This window comes from Desmodus rotundus, chromosome 4, assembly GCF_022682495.2.
Source record: "Desmodus rotundus isolate HL8 chromosome 4, HLdesRot8A.1, whole genome shotgun sequence".
Taxonomy (NCBI): domain Eukaryota; kingdom Metazoa; phylum Chordata; class Mammalia; order Chiroptera; family Phyllostomidae; genus Desmodus; species Desmodus rotundus.
In genome coordinates, this window is record NC_071390.1 from 141,186,794 (window position 1) to 141,205,592 (window position 18,799).

Genomic DNA, 18,799 nt, shown 5'->3' on the forward strand with positions numbered 1-18,799 from the left:
GACAACTGTAATTGAACAACAATAAAATAATTTTCTACAAAAAGAACAATGAGCGTCGCTTTTTTTTAATTAATTGATTGGGAAAAGACTACTCGGACTTAGCTACCCATAATCATCTTACATGTAAAAGTTGTGAAATATATCTTGTAGATATATTTTATCTATAGAGTATCTATTATATTTACATTTGTATCTATTGAAAAATAAAAAGTCTTTGAGAAAGAGTCATAGATATGTATACTTATATAATAGATATATTATCTATAAATATATTTAATATATTGTATTTGCACCTATTAAAAGATACAAAATCTTTGAGAAAGACTTATAGATTAAAAAATCAGCTAAATATTCACACATTCTCAGTTGTTAAATAAATATACTCACCTCACTAGCCATTTCAGATGCTCGTTTTGCTCTTTGAATATCAAGAACTTCTGAATTAAGGTCCATTCCTTTCCCTTTTATTTCATTTTCCAAATCTTTTCTATATTCCTTCTATGAGAAAAGAATATCACAATCTGAAATTTACTGGGAAACTCTTTAACTTGTATACTGTTTTACTTATTTTCTGGAGACTATAGAAAGGAGAAACTATTTTTAGAAAGAAATGAATACGACTTTGAGGCATTCCTGTTCTTTATTTCCTACAGAAATTTTCTCTTTTAAACATATTTAACCCTGGCTGGTGTGGCTCAGTGGATTGAGTGCCAGCCTGCGAACCAAAGGGTCGCCGGTTCAATTCCCAGTCAGGGCATATGCCTGGGCTGCAGGTCAGGTCCCCAGTAGAGGGCGTGCAAGAGGTTACCACACATTAATGTTTCTCTTCCTCTCTTTTTCTCTCCTTTCCCCTCTCTAAAAATAAATAAATAAAACCTTTAAAAAAATGTTTAGAGTGGCTTCCAATATTATCAGTCTTTTCCCTTTCATTCTTTCTTCTAATATATTTTGGTACTACATTGTTGCCACATTTTTTAAAAGATGTCCTCCTTTAATGGTGAGGAAGATCTTAGGAATACATGCTTATTAATTATTTGAAGTATTTCTTTGAAAACTGTCTATAAAATGTGAATCACCAAAAGAACACAGTTGAAAAAGAATGGAAAATTACAGAATCAAAAGGATTGGTATAGCCAAAGTTTTAAGATAAGTTTCCACTTTATTCAAAGATTCATAAAACCAAATAATTTCCTGAATTTCACCATTTTAATATTATATTTTAAGTAGATCCAAGTGACTTTACTAACATATGTATAACTTGAGTTTTTGGTACTAATGAATTTCTTGTTTTCTTATTAATTGCATTATAAAAATAATATCTTAATCCAATTTGACTAAGCTGCACTTATGACTAACCTGACAGATGAAACATGAGACTTCCTTTAATGATAAGAAATCATGGTCTAGTTAATTCTAGGGTTCATTTCATGTCATTCCCTCTTTGTCCAGTATAATTAAATTAGCCGGTCCTCTGCTTAACTAATAGTCTACAAGACATTGTAATGACCTGCATGTAATTTTGGAAAGAGCTCTGGCGTCAAATGACCTGGAGGAGAGTCAGAGCTCTTCCAATAATTTGGTCATGCGACCTTCAAAAGTCTTTAAGTAACTGAGCCTTGATTTCCACATGGGCAAAATGAAAATAAAAATACTATTCTGCCAATGTTAAAAGACAATTGATGAAATAAAATAAAATGAAGCATAAAATGATACTCTGAACACTCTAAACAGCAACATAAATGTAAAACTATAATAAAATAAAACATGCAAAGACTATTTAAAGCTAAATGCTTACATTTAGAAAGGGAAGTTACACTTTCATTAATTCCCTAAGAGTCCCTTTTTAAAGTTAGACATCTCTATAACTTAATTGAAAGATTCTAAATCAAAGACTTCTGGGCCTTTTTTCTATCCTGATGTATACAGGCTGAATCAACAAATCTAAAAACAAAAAATGATTCACTGAAAAAGAGGAGTAAAAGAAAAAGGCAATGGTGTTACACTAAAGCCATTTATGGATCTCAAAACAGACCTCACATTCTAATTTGCATGTAAATAATGAAAAGATCCCCCTTGTAAAAATTCATATAAATAGTGTATATTTTTTTTAATGGAAGACAATAAAACTGGGAAGTTGCTATTTGATTAGTCTTCAACTTCAGAACACTTTATAGGAACAAAAGTGAGAAAAAGTAAGGTAGGAGAAAAACTCTTCCATAAATTATATGCCTATTTCAGCCCAACATATATTACAACAGTGAATCACATTAAATGCATAAAAGCATTTAAATGAGAAGGGCCAGTTGGCACCTGATTTTTAAGATGATGCATGTCTACCGTAGGTAATTATACTCATTTATTTCATGGGTTTAACACATTTCTTTCAGGAATAATTTCTTCAGTTCTAAAATTCAGATGAAACGGAGTTCTTTAATGCTTTTCCTTAATGTAAAGAGACTCTCTTTAAACAGAGAGGTGGAAAAGCTCTGGCTTACTTTGCAGGCATGAAAAAAAAAAAAACAGAGAAAACTTTTAAAGGAATGGATGGTGATCACGGTATTTTTAATTGTTAGATGTGAGGACCCTAATGCTCAATAAATTTAATACACTAATTGTGAGCCAAATGTACCACTAAATTTGGAGGAGAAACCCTGATGAGAATAAAATAAAAAATGGACAGGAGCCCTGTGTTCTGTGTGCTAAATAAGTTATTTTCTCCACTGTACTCTGAACACAAACCACTTCTAAATAATGGACCGTTTATCCAGACCTTCACACAGAAGCACCTTATTTCTGACATCAAATGCCATGAGAATGCTGCCGGGAAGTCTAAGAAAATGCTCGTTCTAATAGGAGAGTGAAAAACTCTGTCACTAAAGGTCAGCATGAGGGAAAAAGAATGGATTCGTATCTGAAACTCACTGAATTAGGTGAGAATTGTTAAGTAAACACTTGCAGGGTCATTTCTTTAGTTTTTAGCTTTCTTGTGCAATATTTAATGGTAATTATCAGGACCTTACCTCCTTCAGAAGGTTGGTGATGTACTTTGCATGTAAAAATTCTGGAGTCTTGTCTAAATCCATTGACGACCTTCCTTTAATCTCTTTCTCAAAATCCTCCTTGTAAATTTTCTGTTAAATAAGAACACAATTTTTAAACTAACAAAATACTACTGACTGTTGAAAAGGTATATGAACAAGAGTCTCCAGAACAAAACTGATATTTTTCTTATATAATTCTACCACCTCAAAGTCTTCTTATCAGCAGGACAATAACTCCAACTTTATATAAATTTTAGAATTCTACTGAACAATGGCAAAATCTTCAAGTACCAGCTCCCTCTGGGAAAGCCTTCTGAGTGAGGCTGCTTGACATCTTGTGGTCCGTTATTGTTTGACATCAGCCCATCTCAGGAGGAGAACCACTAAAGTTGGCTATGTGATTGGATCACCTGACTGGTTCACTCAAAAGAGGGTGGATCCACCCACTGGAAGAAAATCTGGCAGCAGAGAAGCCCATTCCAATCAAGGTAGTATTAATGTTCATGTTTTCATCACCCTTCACACTGTCTGGATTCAGGAAAGACCATTTCTAAAATGTAATGGAGGCGGGAAGGGGAGATTTTCCTTTATTGAGTTGGCATTGAGAATATGTCTCTACCATCCATGGAGTTTGATATCAATCAAGTTACACTGTGAGGAAAATCTTACTTTGAACCTGATAAATTATTCTTTAGGTAAGAGTTCACAATGAGAAATGAAGGCTCTGGCAGTGACAGTGGAGAGCCTAAACCCATGTCCCCATCAGCCCTCCCAACACTCGGCCACCCTTGGGCTATTATTCTCTCAACTCTACCATTTGAATTACGCATCTGCGAATCAGTAAAAACCCATGTTTTATGACTATAAATAGAGTCTGAATAACAAAAATATCCATCCATGTGAAATATTTGCCAAACAAAACCCAAGATTTTACCACCTATATATTTTATTCAAATTGTATCACAAAGATGATAAAAATAAATTCTGCATGAGACCGTCATTAAGGCAAAATGAAAAGCTCTCTCCAGGTTCATCATGCACTTATTACAGAGATAGGTAATCATACAAAGAAATTCTCCATACGCGAGGATAAGAGAATAGGCTGTCTCCTCATCTACATTTGTGTTACGTATTGATCGAATTATCTAGGTATGGCCAGAGAAAAAGCCACAATGGATGTTCTGTAAATACTAAAATTAACAAAGCTCATCAGTAAGTTGCACTGAAAATATTCTGAATTAAAGGAACTATAGACACACCAAAGGACAATAATGAGAAGTTGTCCTATAGGGCTGATCTAGCACATTTCCAGGCCCAAAATGACTCTTTCAAAGAGTGAAATATAAATATGTGTATATTGATATTATTTCAAATATTCCACTTCAAAAAGCCCTTCTCCTCTCCAAAAAAATTATTTTACTAAAATAAGTCATTAAGGAAGGTTGATGATGACTAAGCCCAGTCAATATATGACTATGAGGGAAAAACTCTTTGTACGCTTTTTGTTAGGAGAGCTCTATTTGTGAAACAGAAGCCAAAGAACTTTTCAAAACCAGATTTAGAGATTTCTTCTGGGATTTAGAGATTTCTTCTAGCAAGCACACTGTATCTGACAGTAGAAGAAAGTGAAAGGCATAATTACTGGCTATAACAAAAACATGAATGGCTATTCCCGAGGTCATCAATACTTAGCTTTACTCACAGGAGGTTCCCAAAGTAGCTTCTGGTCAAGTTTCTCTCTTACGAGTAAACACCACCTCTTTGTATCTACTTCATTGGTCCTACATTTAAATACATCTGTCATATCAAAGTTTGTCTAAGATGTTTAGATATTTTACTTTTCTAACATAAAATTTTATACTAAATTACATAGTATAAATCTTTATAGTGTGAATTTGGTCCAAAGATACTTCCTATTGGGAGATGTATATCTCCTCCAGCCCTGCTGAGCTGAAACATAATGCTAAGCCTAAAAACGTAATTGCCGATGGCTGTAATTGAAGGGAAGCATGTGTTAGTCTCTGCAAAGGACAATTCCTCCCTAGTGACAACACCAGAAATCAGACTAGCAAAATTTGAAAGCCAGTATTAACAAAAGGTGTACACAGGCCCCATTGTAAGTGAATTCTTGATCATCTAATAAATGCATAACTACAATTAAACATTAAAGCTGATTGACACCTGTTGTCTAAACAGCCAACCGACAGCAATGAATTTTGACTGATTCTTTTTGTCAGTTCTCAATGTTTAATTTTCCTTTTGTTCCGTGGAGCCAGAGCAATGGTAAAAGTCAAGCGCTAGCTATCAGGCTTCGCAATCTGCACAAGCAGACATGCTGCATAGAATGTGCACACTTTTCCAGGGCTGACGGTGCCTGTGAAGCCCCTGTCATCTGCATAGTGAAATTTGTACTTGGGGAATTTCTTCTCTTTTCAGGGTCTATCCCCAATGGGAAAAAAATCATTTGAGCAGTTCATGTAAATAAAGACATGAACTATGTTACCCATTGATTCTTTGAGAAGCAAATATCTCTATGTTTGGGGGCTTAAGAAGATGTAAAATATTAAAAAGTAATTATTTTCTCTTCTCTTGCTTGAAGAAAAAATTAAACAATTTAGGACTATTCGACAAGCCACAGTAACATCTGAGAGCCCTCTCCCAGAGCAGGTGAATTATATCATCTCAACAAATAGCACATGTAGTGTTTACAAAATTCCTACGAGAGTTTTATTGTCCAGAAGTTATCAGTCCTCCTGTTTTCCTGTTGTTACTGGAGAATAGAAACAATGGAGCCTCCTGGAGTGGAGCACTGGCATTGTAATCGGTGATGCCACCACCCACTATTTCTCATCCTTCCAAGGAATAACGTGGTTGTACTCACAGAACTGGGGTGTTGGCTGCAGACAAAACCTGTGTCTGGCATCTGTCCCACCCGCAAAACAAACCAGAAACAGAAGAAATTTCACTGGGACAGAGAGAGAGCCAGTGTGGGGAATATGTGGACGTGACTTAGTGTCATCATAAGCAGAGAATGACACTTTCTCTAAGTGGGGAAAAAAAACAAAACTGATGACTTTGCCCAGGTCCTAAAACACTGGCATTTGCGGGATACGTAATTTCAGGTAAAACGATTACTTTCAGTGGAATCATTACCAATCTAGGGATGTCCACTCGGCGTCATTACATTACCTTAAGAGGATTAAATGAGCTCACATAGATAAAGCACTTAGCATATTACTTAGCACAGAATACTTAGCAGTACTGAATAAGTATGGAATAAATGTTAGTTCTACTCTGATTGCCAAAAAAAAAGGTAAATAAAGCAATTAGCTCTTCTTCTTCTATTCATTTTTTATCTACTCATCAAAGTTTTTACATGGACTTACCTGAAAGTGTCAATTTTACAATCACAGAATGTGGGTGCTGAGAGGGACATTACGAGTTCACAGGGCCTAATATCCACATTTGCCAAACAGGAAAGACTAAGGGCCAGATGATCCAAAGACCCAGAAAAGCTGCTTAGATCCAAACTGTGGACCCCTGGGTCTTCCTGTGTGGGGACCTGGAGATCCACTAACCTTTCTGAACCACCTTCCCGAATCCTTTCAAATAATAAAACACCAAATATGTGTTGAACAGTTGATAACAAATCAAGGGAACTCACCTCACTTTGCATCTTTTGAGCCTCCTTTGAAGCTTGATATGATGGTGTCTCAACAAATTCAAGCATAGATTTCCCCTTATTTTTCTCATATTCTTCTTTGTATTTAACCTTCATTGAAAACAAGTATAAAAAACATATAAAGCTTAGAAGCCCTTATGCAAATAGAGCAAAGTAAAATAAATGTGTCCCAAATCAATTATCCTGTTTTCTTCTATTTATATATTTTTTAGATTTTATTTACTTATTTTTAGAGAGAGGGGAGGGAAGGGAGAAAGGGAGAGAAACATCATGTGAGAGTAAAACACTGATCAGCCGCCTCTCACACACTTCCCGTCGGGGGCAGAACCACAACCTAGGCACGCACCCTGACCAGGAATAGAACCCGTGACCTTTTGTTTTGCAGGACGATGCCCCCAACTGAGCCATACAAGTCAGGGCATTATCCTGTTTTCTGAAAACCACATTAATCTGGCCACCGAGGTTGATCCCTGGGCTCCCTGTAGTTAATGACATACAAAGAAAGTAAAGAGGTAATATATTTTAAAAGTTTTTAAGAAATAACAACAACTTAGAACTACTAAGTAATGTAGTTCTAGCACTTGAATAAAGTATTTAAATAGCTGGGATACACAGCTATATATTATATACATGGGTTTATAACTGTATACACACATGGCAGATATATATATAGAAGGGGAGAGGAGGGCAGAGAGAGTCCCCTGTGGTAGCTGGAATGTCCATTGGTAAATCATGAACAAGAAAGAAGACATAGTTATGACTCTCTCTCTTTCTGTCGAAGGGAGGCCAGTGTTCTCTGGGATTGCTGAATTTTTCCATAGATCTTAGGTAAAAACACACACAGAGCTTTTATGTCATTTCTTTCAGTTTCACATGCATTATTTAATAATATCATTAATTATTTATTTCAATTACAACCAATCCTTAACTTATTTCAGTTTACAAATTGATCGATATTTTCATCTACTAATAACAAAAACTAAAAATATACATAAACTGTCAGAGTGGCTGGCGTTTTTAGCAATATAAAAATTACAAAATTATAATCATAGAGAAGTTTCAGTATATGTACTGCTGAAGTGAGCACAGTATAATCATAGAAAAGTTTGAATCATGATTCATTTCATTCAGAAGTGTATTTTCATTTAAATTCTTATGTTTAATAATTATTATTAAAATTACTTCTTAAGTTATATAATGATGATAATTTAATGATAATTAAATCCAAAAAAAAAATTTCAGTACTTAGACCTTTATATTTTCTTTTGGATTTCCTAATTCAAAAGAAATTTTTCAATACTTAGGAAACACCAAATTTTAAAATTCCTATTTGTAGGCATATTTCTGTTTCAGAGAAGTATGACAGAGTGATCAGTGAAAGCGTTTGAATATAATAATATACTACATTAGGATAAAATTTTGTGGGAAAAATAAAATGAAAATAAGAATGGAAAGAAAAAAGAAAAAATATCCATCTCTAGACCTTAAAGGAGAGCCATTCGTGTATTTTTTTTAAAGGCAGGTGTCAAATCATTATCAAATTTATGTTCCACAGGATACATTTAAGAGAGCGATGCAAAATTTGATTTAATAGATGTTGGAATGATGTATTTTGATACTACTGAAACACAGAACAAAAAATATATAGATATCAAATTTAAAGTGTGCAAAGGAGGAAATTTAAAAATTTGTTCTACGGGGTACATAGAATTTCATAGTTGACAGGGACAATGTAGAATACACTGGCAAAATAGTTTTCCCATTTTTATAACACTTATAATTGAACTGAGAAATTATAATAAACTTGGTGCCTGGAAAATTAATATTGTAGCACAAAATGACAAATCAGTACACTATAAAAACTGAAATCATCATGAGATTTGATCATCATTTAATTAACTCATATACCGTAAGTTTTAAATTGTGTGAAGTTACTGTTATAAAATACCTTTACATTGAAACATGGTCTAAGTTTCCCAAACTCAATAAATACTGAGAGAACAGCGTTTGAGATGTTCAGAAGCAACATTGACTTTCTCAGGGTGCATGTGCTTTTCAGTAGCTTCACATTCTCAGTCAGTTGCACAGTAGTGAGTGGTGGCAAGGTCCAGGCAGGGAAGTTGCGTACCTGACTCTGGAGAGTGGCGTTGCCTTTGTGGTGCAGGTGTTCCGCAGCATCGGCATCAAAATGATACATTCCTTTGTTTTCCTCAAAAAGTTTTCTGTACTCTCGCTAAAATAGAGAACATGAAAATTTCAAATTCAGAATAAAAGAGGCTAATTAGAGCAACTAATATACTTAGGAATGCAAAGTGAAAAAAACAAGAGCTGCAAAGTTCCCATCTGCAGTCGGCTGGTATTTTTATCAGTGAGATAAACCAAGAACTCAAGATAGACCAGCTCTAGGTGGTCAGTGTGAGTAGCATATGAAACACTCAAAAGAAGCTGAGGACAATTAGTTGTAAACACAACGTAAAGACAGTTGCAAAGCTGGGGAGTGGCGATGGAAAAGCCAGGCACAGGACTAGAGTGTATGGCCAAGGTGAGCAAAATGTAAGCAATTTGCCCTGCCCATACCCTAGAACAGGTAAGTGTGTAACAGTGTCTCTCAGAAGAGGAGAAAAGAAAGGAAGAAAGAGGAGAGGAAAGTTGGAGGCAGAAAGAAAAAAGTTGTACACAAGGGCTCAGCCATGAGGGAGACGAATGGTCATAAGGAAACACAGAGAGTGAGACACGACCCAACTAATTTTTGTAAAAGGAGAGACCAGGAGGTGTCTGGGAGAAACACTGAGAAATCTGGGTAGAGGTGGTTGAAATTTTAAGTTAAAAAAATTGGATTAAGGCTATTTACACATACAGACAAAAAGGTGGATATGGAAGACCCCAGAATGGATAAGAATGCCAAATTTGGCAACTATAGGTCTTTAAGTAAAATAGTCAGCAATAAGACAAAAATTACTTCATCATTTTGATAATTGGATGTTGGACACTTAGTTGTTTTGCCATATTTGGAAGAGACTTTTAGAGGTAAACAGTAATTCTCAGAGACTCAAGGCTGCAGAGACAATGTACCGCTGGCTGCTCATTAGACAATAAGGATTTCAGTGACAATGGCCGTTTTGTGCAGAGTGGAGGGAGAACTGAGCAGCACTTGAAAGGGAGCAGGACAGATCCACCATAGTGAAACTGATCCTGGGTCTCAGCAGATGGCCAAGCATCTGAGAGTGAAACAGGAAGCAGCCCCAGTGCTGGGGGTGGAAGGGATGCACACGGGAACCACGATTCCACACAAACAGAGCAATGGTCCCCAGATGCACGTTCAGGCAATTGGAGTGATGTGTCCCCCACAACTCTAACCAGAATAAAGTGGAGAAAAAGGCCCCAGAAAGCTCACAACAATGTTCACATACTACATTTTGACTGAGAGAACAATTTCTATATGTTGGCTCCTCTGCTAACTAAAAAAAAAAAAGAAAAGAAAATCTCTAAGGATAAAACCATACTTAGAGACTTTAATTTGATTAGAAGTTTTATAATATATGTTCATAAAATAACCATGAATCGAACATAACAAGCTAAAACATATTCCATACTGAGTTAAAATCCAGAACTAATAAAGTCTAGGATATTACATCTGAAATAATAATATCCCAAGAAAAGGTCAGTAAATACTATGCCCAAAGCAATAATCTATTATAGTTAGAGAATTTCTCAGAAATTCCAATTTAAAAAAAAATAAAGTAAAATAAGAAAACAAAACTTATTTGAATTAAGATCTGCAAAAGAACTTTTAATACTTGCTGTTCCTTATATTGTAGTCTCTGTTGCCTCCTAGTGGGAGTTATGCAGAGTAACACACAATATATATTTTTAATTTATGCAAAGTTATAAAAGAAACTATAAGCTACTAAGAGCTCAATTTTCCAGGGGTAAATGTTCCCTCAAAAATTTAATTAGTATAGCGCACAAATTCACAAACAGTGATTTCACTTTACACACTATGCATTAAAATTTTTTAAAATATGATTTATACCAAAGACATTTAGAGGTCTTTAGAAACAGCCATCTGAAACAAATTGACGACGAATTCTGGCAGAATGTCTTTTTATTAAATATCTCTTATTCAATCTTTTAATAAAATTAAATTGCGTGTATAAATCTACAAAATTCCAATTCTCTTTACATTAAATTTTTTTATTTAAAAGGAGGCAATTCTAATGTACAATAAATTTGAGCCAATATATTATCAAACAACTTTAATACAAAGATAACTCAGAGTAACGCATTTTTGAGACTTAAACTTTCTCTCCCCTGAAGTGATCACTAAGTCGCAATTCTACTATGAGGCAAAATGTCTATAATCTAGGCAAAAGCACCACCTAAACAAAGATTTAAACTTTATAAATGGTATATAAAATAAATGTAATATATGACTTTGCTGGGTCTTCTCTGTTGAAAAGATGATAGAAACAACTGAAACTATGATTTTTCACCATTATTATAAACTAAAGGTCAATATTCTTGAAAAGAAATGCTGTCTATGAGTGGCATGCTTTCTTCCAGCTACCAAATTTTTAAATTATTACCAAGATATTTTTATTGGCTTATTTACACACTAATCCTCATGTCCTGAGTCAATTTAACCCAAGTATGGATGAGGAACAGTCAAGGGCAAAATGCCAGCACAAGGATCAAAACGAGACAAAGGCCACATGTGAACAAAGCAGATCAGAGGATGGACACACACTGAATGTAGAAGCCTACCTGTGAGTCATGGAGGAACACCTGACACTGAGACAGAGGTGCTCAAGGAGCAGAGGAGTGTGTGCCGGGGTGCACAGGTGGACCCCGGAACGGCAGGAGGGCAGGGATTAAGTGTCCTGCACAGAGCCTAATTCTGGGCCTGGCAGCCCTCTCTCCCTTTCACTCTCTGCTCAACACACTGGGCAGAATGACAGGCTGCTTCTCCTCCAGACAACAGTGGTAAAAATTAATTAACTAATTTAGAACTTTCTAACAGTGTGAATTATTTACACACGTGGTGCATTGGAAAGAGCATGGCAGCAGCAGTGGTGAGGGAAGTAGGACCACAACATAATGCACACAAGTTTCGATGCATCAAAGCCAAGGCTAGATATTTGCACACCTGCACCGAAGCTGTATCTCATTATTTAATAGTTTGGGAAGCAGGTTTAGACTGCAGGTGTTTTTAATCCACGATTGTGGGCATACCTCCTAAAGACAACCCTCTTCACTTTTCTTTTTTTTTTGATATATTTATTGATTATGCTATTACAGTTGTCCCTTTTCTGCCCCTTCACTCAACTCCATCCTGCCCACCCCCTCCCTCCCACATTCCCCCCCTATAGTTCATGTCCATGGGTCATACTTACAAGTTCTTTGGCTTCTACATTTCCTACACTATTCTTACCCTCCCCCTGTCTATTTTCCACCTATCATTTATGCTATTTATTCTCTGTACCTTTCCCCCCTCCCTCCCCCTCCCACTCCCCTATTGATAACCCTCCATGTGATCTCCATTTCTGTGATTCTGTTCCTGTTCTAGTTGTTTGCTTAGTTTGCTTTTGTTTTTGTTTTAGGTGTGGTTGTTAATAACTGTGAGTTTGCTGTCATTTTAACTGTTCACATTTTTTATCTTCTTTTTCTTAGATAAGTCCCTTTAACATTTCATATAATAAGGGCCTGGTGATGATGAACTCCTTTAACTTGACTTTATCTGAGAAGCACTTTATCTTCCCTTCCATTCTAAATGATAGCTTTGCTGGATACAGTAATCTTGGATGTAGGTCCTTGCCTTTCATGACTTGGAATACTTCTTGCCAGCCCCTTCTTGCCTGTAAGGTCTCTTTGGAGAAATCAGCTGACAGTCTTATGGGAACCCCTTTGTAGGTAACTGTGTCCTTTTCTCTTGCTGCTTCTAAGATTCTCTCCTGCTCTTTAATCTTGGGTAATGTAGTTATGATGTGCCTTTGTGTGTTCCTCCTTCAGTCCAGCTTCTTTGGGACTCTCTGAGCTTCCTGGACTCCCTGGAAGTCTATTTCCTTTGCCAGACTGGGGAAGTTCTCCTTCATTATTTGTTCAAATAAGTTTTCAATTTTTTGTTCTTCCTCTTCTCCTTCTGGCACCCCTATAATTCGGATGTTGGAACGTTTCAAGATGTCCTGGAGGTTCCTAAGCCTCTCCTCATTTTTCCGAATTCTTGTTTCCTCATTCTTTTCTGGTTGGATGTTTCTTTCTTCCTTCTGGTCCACAACATTGATTTGAGTCCCAGTTTCCTTCACATCACTATTGGTTCCCTGTACATTTTCCTTTGTTTCTCTTAGCATAGCCTTCATTCTTTCATCTAGTTTTCGACCAAATTCAACCAATTCTGTGAGCGTCTTAATAACCAGTGTTTTGAACTGTGCGTCTGATACATTGGCTATCTCTTCCTCGCTTAGTTGTATTTTTTCTGGAGCTTTGAAGTGTTCTGTCATTTGGGCCTTTTTTTTTTTTTTGTCTTGGTGCATCTGTTACTTAAATGGGCAGAGCCTTAGGTGTTCCCTGGGCGGGGTAACGCTGTTCGCTGCGCTGTGACACTGTACATGGGGGAGGGGCCGAGAGGGAGCAATGGCACCCGCTCCACTCTCCACCGGATTTCAGTCACTCCTTCCGCCACCCAGAATCAAATTGGGCCCCTCTGGTGCTGGTTCCCGAGTGGGTGGGCTTGTGCACACTCTAGGCCCCTGTGGGTCTCTCCAATGACCTCTCCCAAGAGGCTGGGAGTCTCTCCTGCTGCCGCCGCAACCCCCACGGGCGTTTTCAATCAGAGGTTTGAGGCTTTATTTCCCTGCGCTGGAGCCCTGGGTTTTGAGGTCTGCTTTACTCCCCGCCGTTCCTCCCGGTTTATCTGTGCATGAGTGTGGGGTCGCGGGGTGCTACCCGCCGCTCTGCCTGCCCCGTTCTCCACCACTATGAGTCCGGCCCTCTCGGTTTATCTGTGTGCGAATGTGGAGCCGCAGGGTCTGCTAGTGGTCAGACTGCCTGCGCCATTTGTCCCACACTCCGCCAGTCTCAGTCCCGCCACGGCCACGCGAGTCCTCTCCGCCCAGTGCCCGTCTCCGCACCTCCTACGGGTCTGGATGTGTGTTTCTTTTTTATCTACTTGGTGTCGGACGTCCTTGCCGTTCGATTTTCTGTCAGTTCTGGTTGTGCGAGGAGGCGCAGTGTGTCTACCTACGCCACCATCTTGGTTCTCTCCTCTCTTCACTTTTCCACATTACTTGCCCAACACACTTTTCCATCTGATCTGGATCTGGCCCAAAGCAGGTATTCAATAAATTTGGATAATTTTGAATGCGTAGTTATTAAGATGGGCATAGAAATGACCTGAGGTCAAATTAGAGTTCATTACCACCATAGGGCATTCGGAGATGCAGGAAATGGAGGGACAGGCGAGCCGGAACATCAGTTATGAGCATCGATACATCACTAAGTGTTTGAAACAGTGTCCAGGAGGTGAGTTCTAATGGAATGACCCACTCAGCAGTGTACTCAAACATTTTCAGCAGGACATAAAGAAATCACCCTCGCCGCCTAGTAGCGTTGAAGAAAACAGGGGAACCGTCGCAAGACGAAAAGTATAGTGTCGATGTAAACACTTTTAGCACTTATTTTAAGAGAAAATACAAATTAGGCTAAGACAATTTTTTATGTTACAGAGGCCTATTAAATACCAGACACTCTGCTCTGGCCTGCATAAAATAAAAGATCCCTGACTTAAGAGCCTGAATTTAGTTCTAAAGCCTTGCACCAGATAGAGAAGAAGAAAGGGAAAGAAGAAAGGCAGAATGGACCCTCACCCAAACACTCTGAAGTGTAGTTGTTGAACAAGAAAGTCTGCATTTGAAAGATATTAAAGAGTTAGCAAAAAAAAAATATATCTTTTGTAAAGCAGCAGCTTTGGTGGGACGTAAGCGAGCAGCCCACTACTTTTCAACAAGTTAATTATTCAGGGAGGACTGACGCCCGGGCACGCGGAGGCAAGCAGATGCGCCCAACAGCACCGCAGGCACAGTGGCTGGAGGGACCCACACGACAGCGACAGCGACAGCTGCCGGCAAACAGCCCACTTACTCCGCTGAGCATCTTGCTGACTTTCAAAGCATGGTGTAAAAACAAGGTTGGGAGATCTGAAACTGGATCATGCATATTTTGGATGTCTTTCTTGTACTTCACCTAAGAAAATAACATAGAACAAAATACTATCTAGGAGGAGGAAATATGCTTTGGCAGTACTGCCCATTACTGAGTTTAACACACCCTGAAGTACTAGTTAGTGGTAAATTGAAAGATGAATTTGCAAATAACCACTAGATGGTGCTCATTCACTATTGAATGCATTTTAAAAAGTTATTTCTAGGGACTTGAAAATATTTTGATAATTACTTTTATTGTTTACATATTCAAAAAGTGTGATGTTAACAGAATCGAGTATTTTTAACAGAAACTCTGCTTTCAAAACAAAGGGAAATTACTAGTGCATTTTGATTTGCTTTAAGGCAATTTGGGAGCTTGTGGTATTTTTCACACTATTGCCATATAGACCTTTTTTTACCCCAACTGGTTTGGAAATATAATAATATCAGTAATCATAATTATAAAACATTAATAATAGAAAATACACTGAGCACTTAATATGTGCCAAACACTTTTCTAAACACTGTGTTACCTTTAGAAAGGTGCCAAGCGCTGTTCTAAATGCTCCATAACATCCCCTAGCAGGTAGGTACAATAATTTAAGTATTTCCCATTTTACAGATTAAGAAACTGAGACAAGAAAGATGAAGATATAATACTAAGAGAGAGAGAGCAGGGTTCAAATCTAGGCAATCTGATTCTAAACCTTGTGTTTTCAGCACTGTGCTTTAGGTTCCTTTATGCATATTCCAACTCTATTTGCTTTACATTTTTACCCACACACTGAAAAAAAAAAAAGAGAGAAAAGAAAAGAAGAGAAACAGAAAGCATTCCGATGCTCCTAGTAATCCTAAACAATAGAAACACCCGTTTCAATTTCTGGTGGCAAACAACAGTGGGCCATGATGCATACAGACATCAATACCTTCTAAAAATTAATAAGTGTAAGATATAAGTCCCAGGATGTGACAGAAGTTGAAATCTTTAAATGATCTAACAAAGCAATAGTTCAACAATCATTAATCTTAATACTTGAAAAGGTACTCTATACATCCTGCAACAGCAAAATGATCTATTTTTTCCATGTTTGTTCTTATTCTCTGAATAATTTTAATAAAAATTTAAGGCATCTTTTCTAGTAAATTGAAACTTGGTTATTTTTAAACACGTCAAATAAAAACAAATCTTGTGAAGAAGTATTACATCATCATTTACATAATGGGTAAGAAAGAAACTGTAAGTCATCACAGGTGCAATATCTGAAAATTTCTTTATGATAAACTACCATGTACCAGGCAGCACTTTACAATAAGCTTCATTTTGTGGGTATTGTTGTATGAGTTAACTATTGTCATAATCATGATATATTATACAGTACTTTTCTGCAAAACTGTAACCTACTTGTATTCATGACCAGATATAATAGTTTTATTAGCAATATTATTCTTAATTACCAGCTAATTAGTAACCATTAATAGTCAATTACAATAATACATTTCTCTCAAAAAAAAAAAACTTCAGGAAAATATACTTCAGTGTTTTCAACTAAAACTGCTTGAAAATTACATGATTTTGTTTAATTACAATGCAGCCAATTCCGAGGAACCGAGAATCGAAAGATACTGAAAATAATTTTCTATCAATTACAAGTTATGAGACAGAAAATAACTTACATTACTTGCCAGTTCAGTGGCAAGCTGACTTTGCTTAAAAGAAACACTTTCAAGGGGATTGTAGTGATGTTTCTTATCCTTCATTTCATTATCAAATTTTTCTTTGTATTTAATCTGTCATAAAAGAAAAAAACAGGATGAATTTAGTTCCACATTTATTTTTAAGCTTTTGAAATAACACATTTGATTTGTAACTAGATCAGATAAAAGGTACCCTAAAACAAATAATAGCAAAGTTTACGATTCCTGGTATTTTTTACCCATATAAAGTTTAATTAGGCATAATTTTCTTTATTAAAAAAACAACCTCTACTTGAACATTGATCATAAATGCAATTAGGCATGAACTCAAATCCTATTAACAAGAATTATGCACTAAAATCTCAGGATTTTTAAATGTCACTTTCCTTTTCTGCATTCCTATAATCTATGATTAATTAAAAATTTAGACCATAAATGAATTAGTTTTCCACATTTAGAAAAGAGATCCTAAGCCCCAGAATTTGAATATTAATTTTCCTGAGGGAATTATTCCAAATACAGGACATGCTTTGTACCATGGTTTTTCTCATCATTTCCATTTGTACAAAAATTCATATTTAGGGACTACATTTTCTGAAGTGTATTGGGTCTAATTAATGTCATTTTTCTGTTCCTCTGCTTTAATTCCACAGTTGTATTCAGCAAAAAAACTATTTCTAGTGTTGATTCTAAATTATTTTTCTCCTATTTTGAAAAGTAATCTTAAGGCAACCAAATAAAGGATTATCAAGTTATCCTATAGAATGGTATTTTTCTCCATAGATAGAGAAATATGTGAATATAGACTCTGATAACTAACTAGAACACAAAGTTCTTTACCAAAAACAAACGAACGAAAAACCAACCTCTCGAACCTCACACCTGCTTTGAGACCTGCAGTCAGGAAAGGATACACAGACTTCAAAAGCAAAAATAGGCTGTTTTGCTCTCTTATATTTTTTACAATATTATACTTTTTATATTTTGTTTTCTTACATTCTCATAATGTACCTTTATTCATAAATATTAAGATGTGCCTTAAAGAAGTTATTATTAAAAAGCAATTTGTGGATGGCTATTTATTTATTTTCCCTCTCTCTTTTTTTTCGGGGGGGGGGATGGCTATTTAATTGAGTATGTATTGGGTGATGGTCTCCCTTGGGGACATGTGTCTGAAAACTATGGGAGAGAGCTAGTGAAATTTTTGGTGGGAATACATTTAGAAAATATTTCAAGATGGTTTATAGGAAATATTTTCTCTCATGGTTTCATCTGCTAATAATAACTTTCTGATATTCACATTACCTGATAAATTCAAGCAAAACCTCATTTATTCTAATTATTTGATGAGGTCTCTTGGACACAAGAAAAATTCTAATTTAAAAAAATTATTTTGTCTTGAAATCAGAGACAGTATCACCAATGGAATAAATTTAGAGCTTGTGCATTATTTTCCACAGTAGCTGGCACCAAAGCAAAGGTTTTCCCTACCTGGCCCTTCCCTAACCACACAATTCCACTGCCTTTGCACACTCCACACCCCTCTGCTAGGGAACTTTACAAGATACTTTAATTGCTGTTTTTTTCTCTCTCTAGCTTTGTAGTGCCAAAAGGCTGTTCATTGGACAATGATGGTGGGCTGACTTAACTGACTTCTGCTCGAATGGAACTCCTGACTCAGCCAGACTCACCAACACATTCCACTTACTGAGTAAAACATGCTGACTGATGGCTACAGTGCCTTGAACACTCTCGGCTGGTAGCTATTGAACTAATCAACTGATCTGCTATGTACTATGGGCTTACATCAAGCTTTCTTTCAGTTACTCATATTCTCCACCCCCAGGCACCATAAGTGTCTTAGACGTGTATTAGCTAAATGGCAAATATAGTTTATATAATCCTCGTGCTCACAGAGCCCAGCATACTGTCTTCGTGCGCCCTACCGTCCCAGCACGGTTGTATTAGGAGCAGAGGCAACACCGAAGGGGGGTGTTACTTGGAAATAAGCCTGACAAATTCTCATCTGTCATCAAACCTGGCACTTGCTCTTCCTGAGTAAAGGTATATTTCTGAAAAGCAATAGTCAATCTAAGTTGTAATGATTCTTTCCTTCCTCTACTCATTAAACATTGAACCTGTGTTGAGTTCCTACTGAGGTTGGGAACAGTGATGTGACCCAG

At 36.6% G+C, this 18,799-nt stretch overlaps 1 protein-coding gene across 2 annotated transcripts in view; it reads right to left on the reverse strand.

Annotated features, from left to right (window-relative positions):
* NEBL (nebulette) overlaps positions 1–18,799 on the reverse strand; it is a 353,824-nt gene that overhangs the window by 58,486 nt on the left and 276,539 nt on the right. The window contains exons 8-13 of one of the 2 annotated variants that reach the window (XM_045183790.3): positions 16,596–16,709; positions 14,860–14,961; positions 8,852–8,956; positions 6,706–6,813; positions 3,021–3,131; positions 388–498 (exon numbers count right to left, since the gene is read on the reverse strand). The exons of the other annotated variant lie outside the window; for it this stretch is intronic. Of the exons in view, the coding sequence (XP_045039725.2) occupies positions 388–498; positions 3,021–3,131; positions 6,706–6,813; positions 8,852–8,956; positions 14,860–14,961; positions 16,596–16,709 (651 nt within the window). The remainder of the gene's footprint in view (positions 1–387; positions 499–3,020; positions 3,132–6,705; positions 6,814–8,851; positions 8,957–14,859; positions 14,962–16,595; positions 16,710–18,799) is intronic. 2 annotated transcript variants of the gene reach the window in all.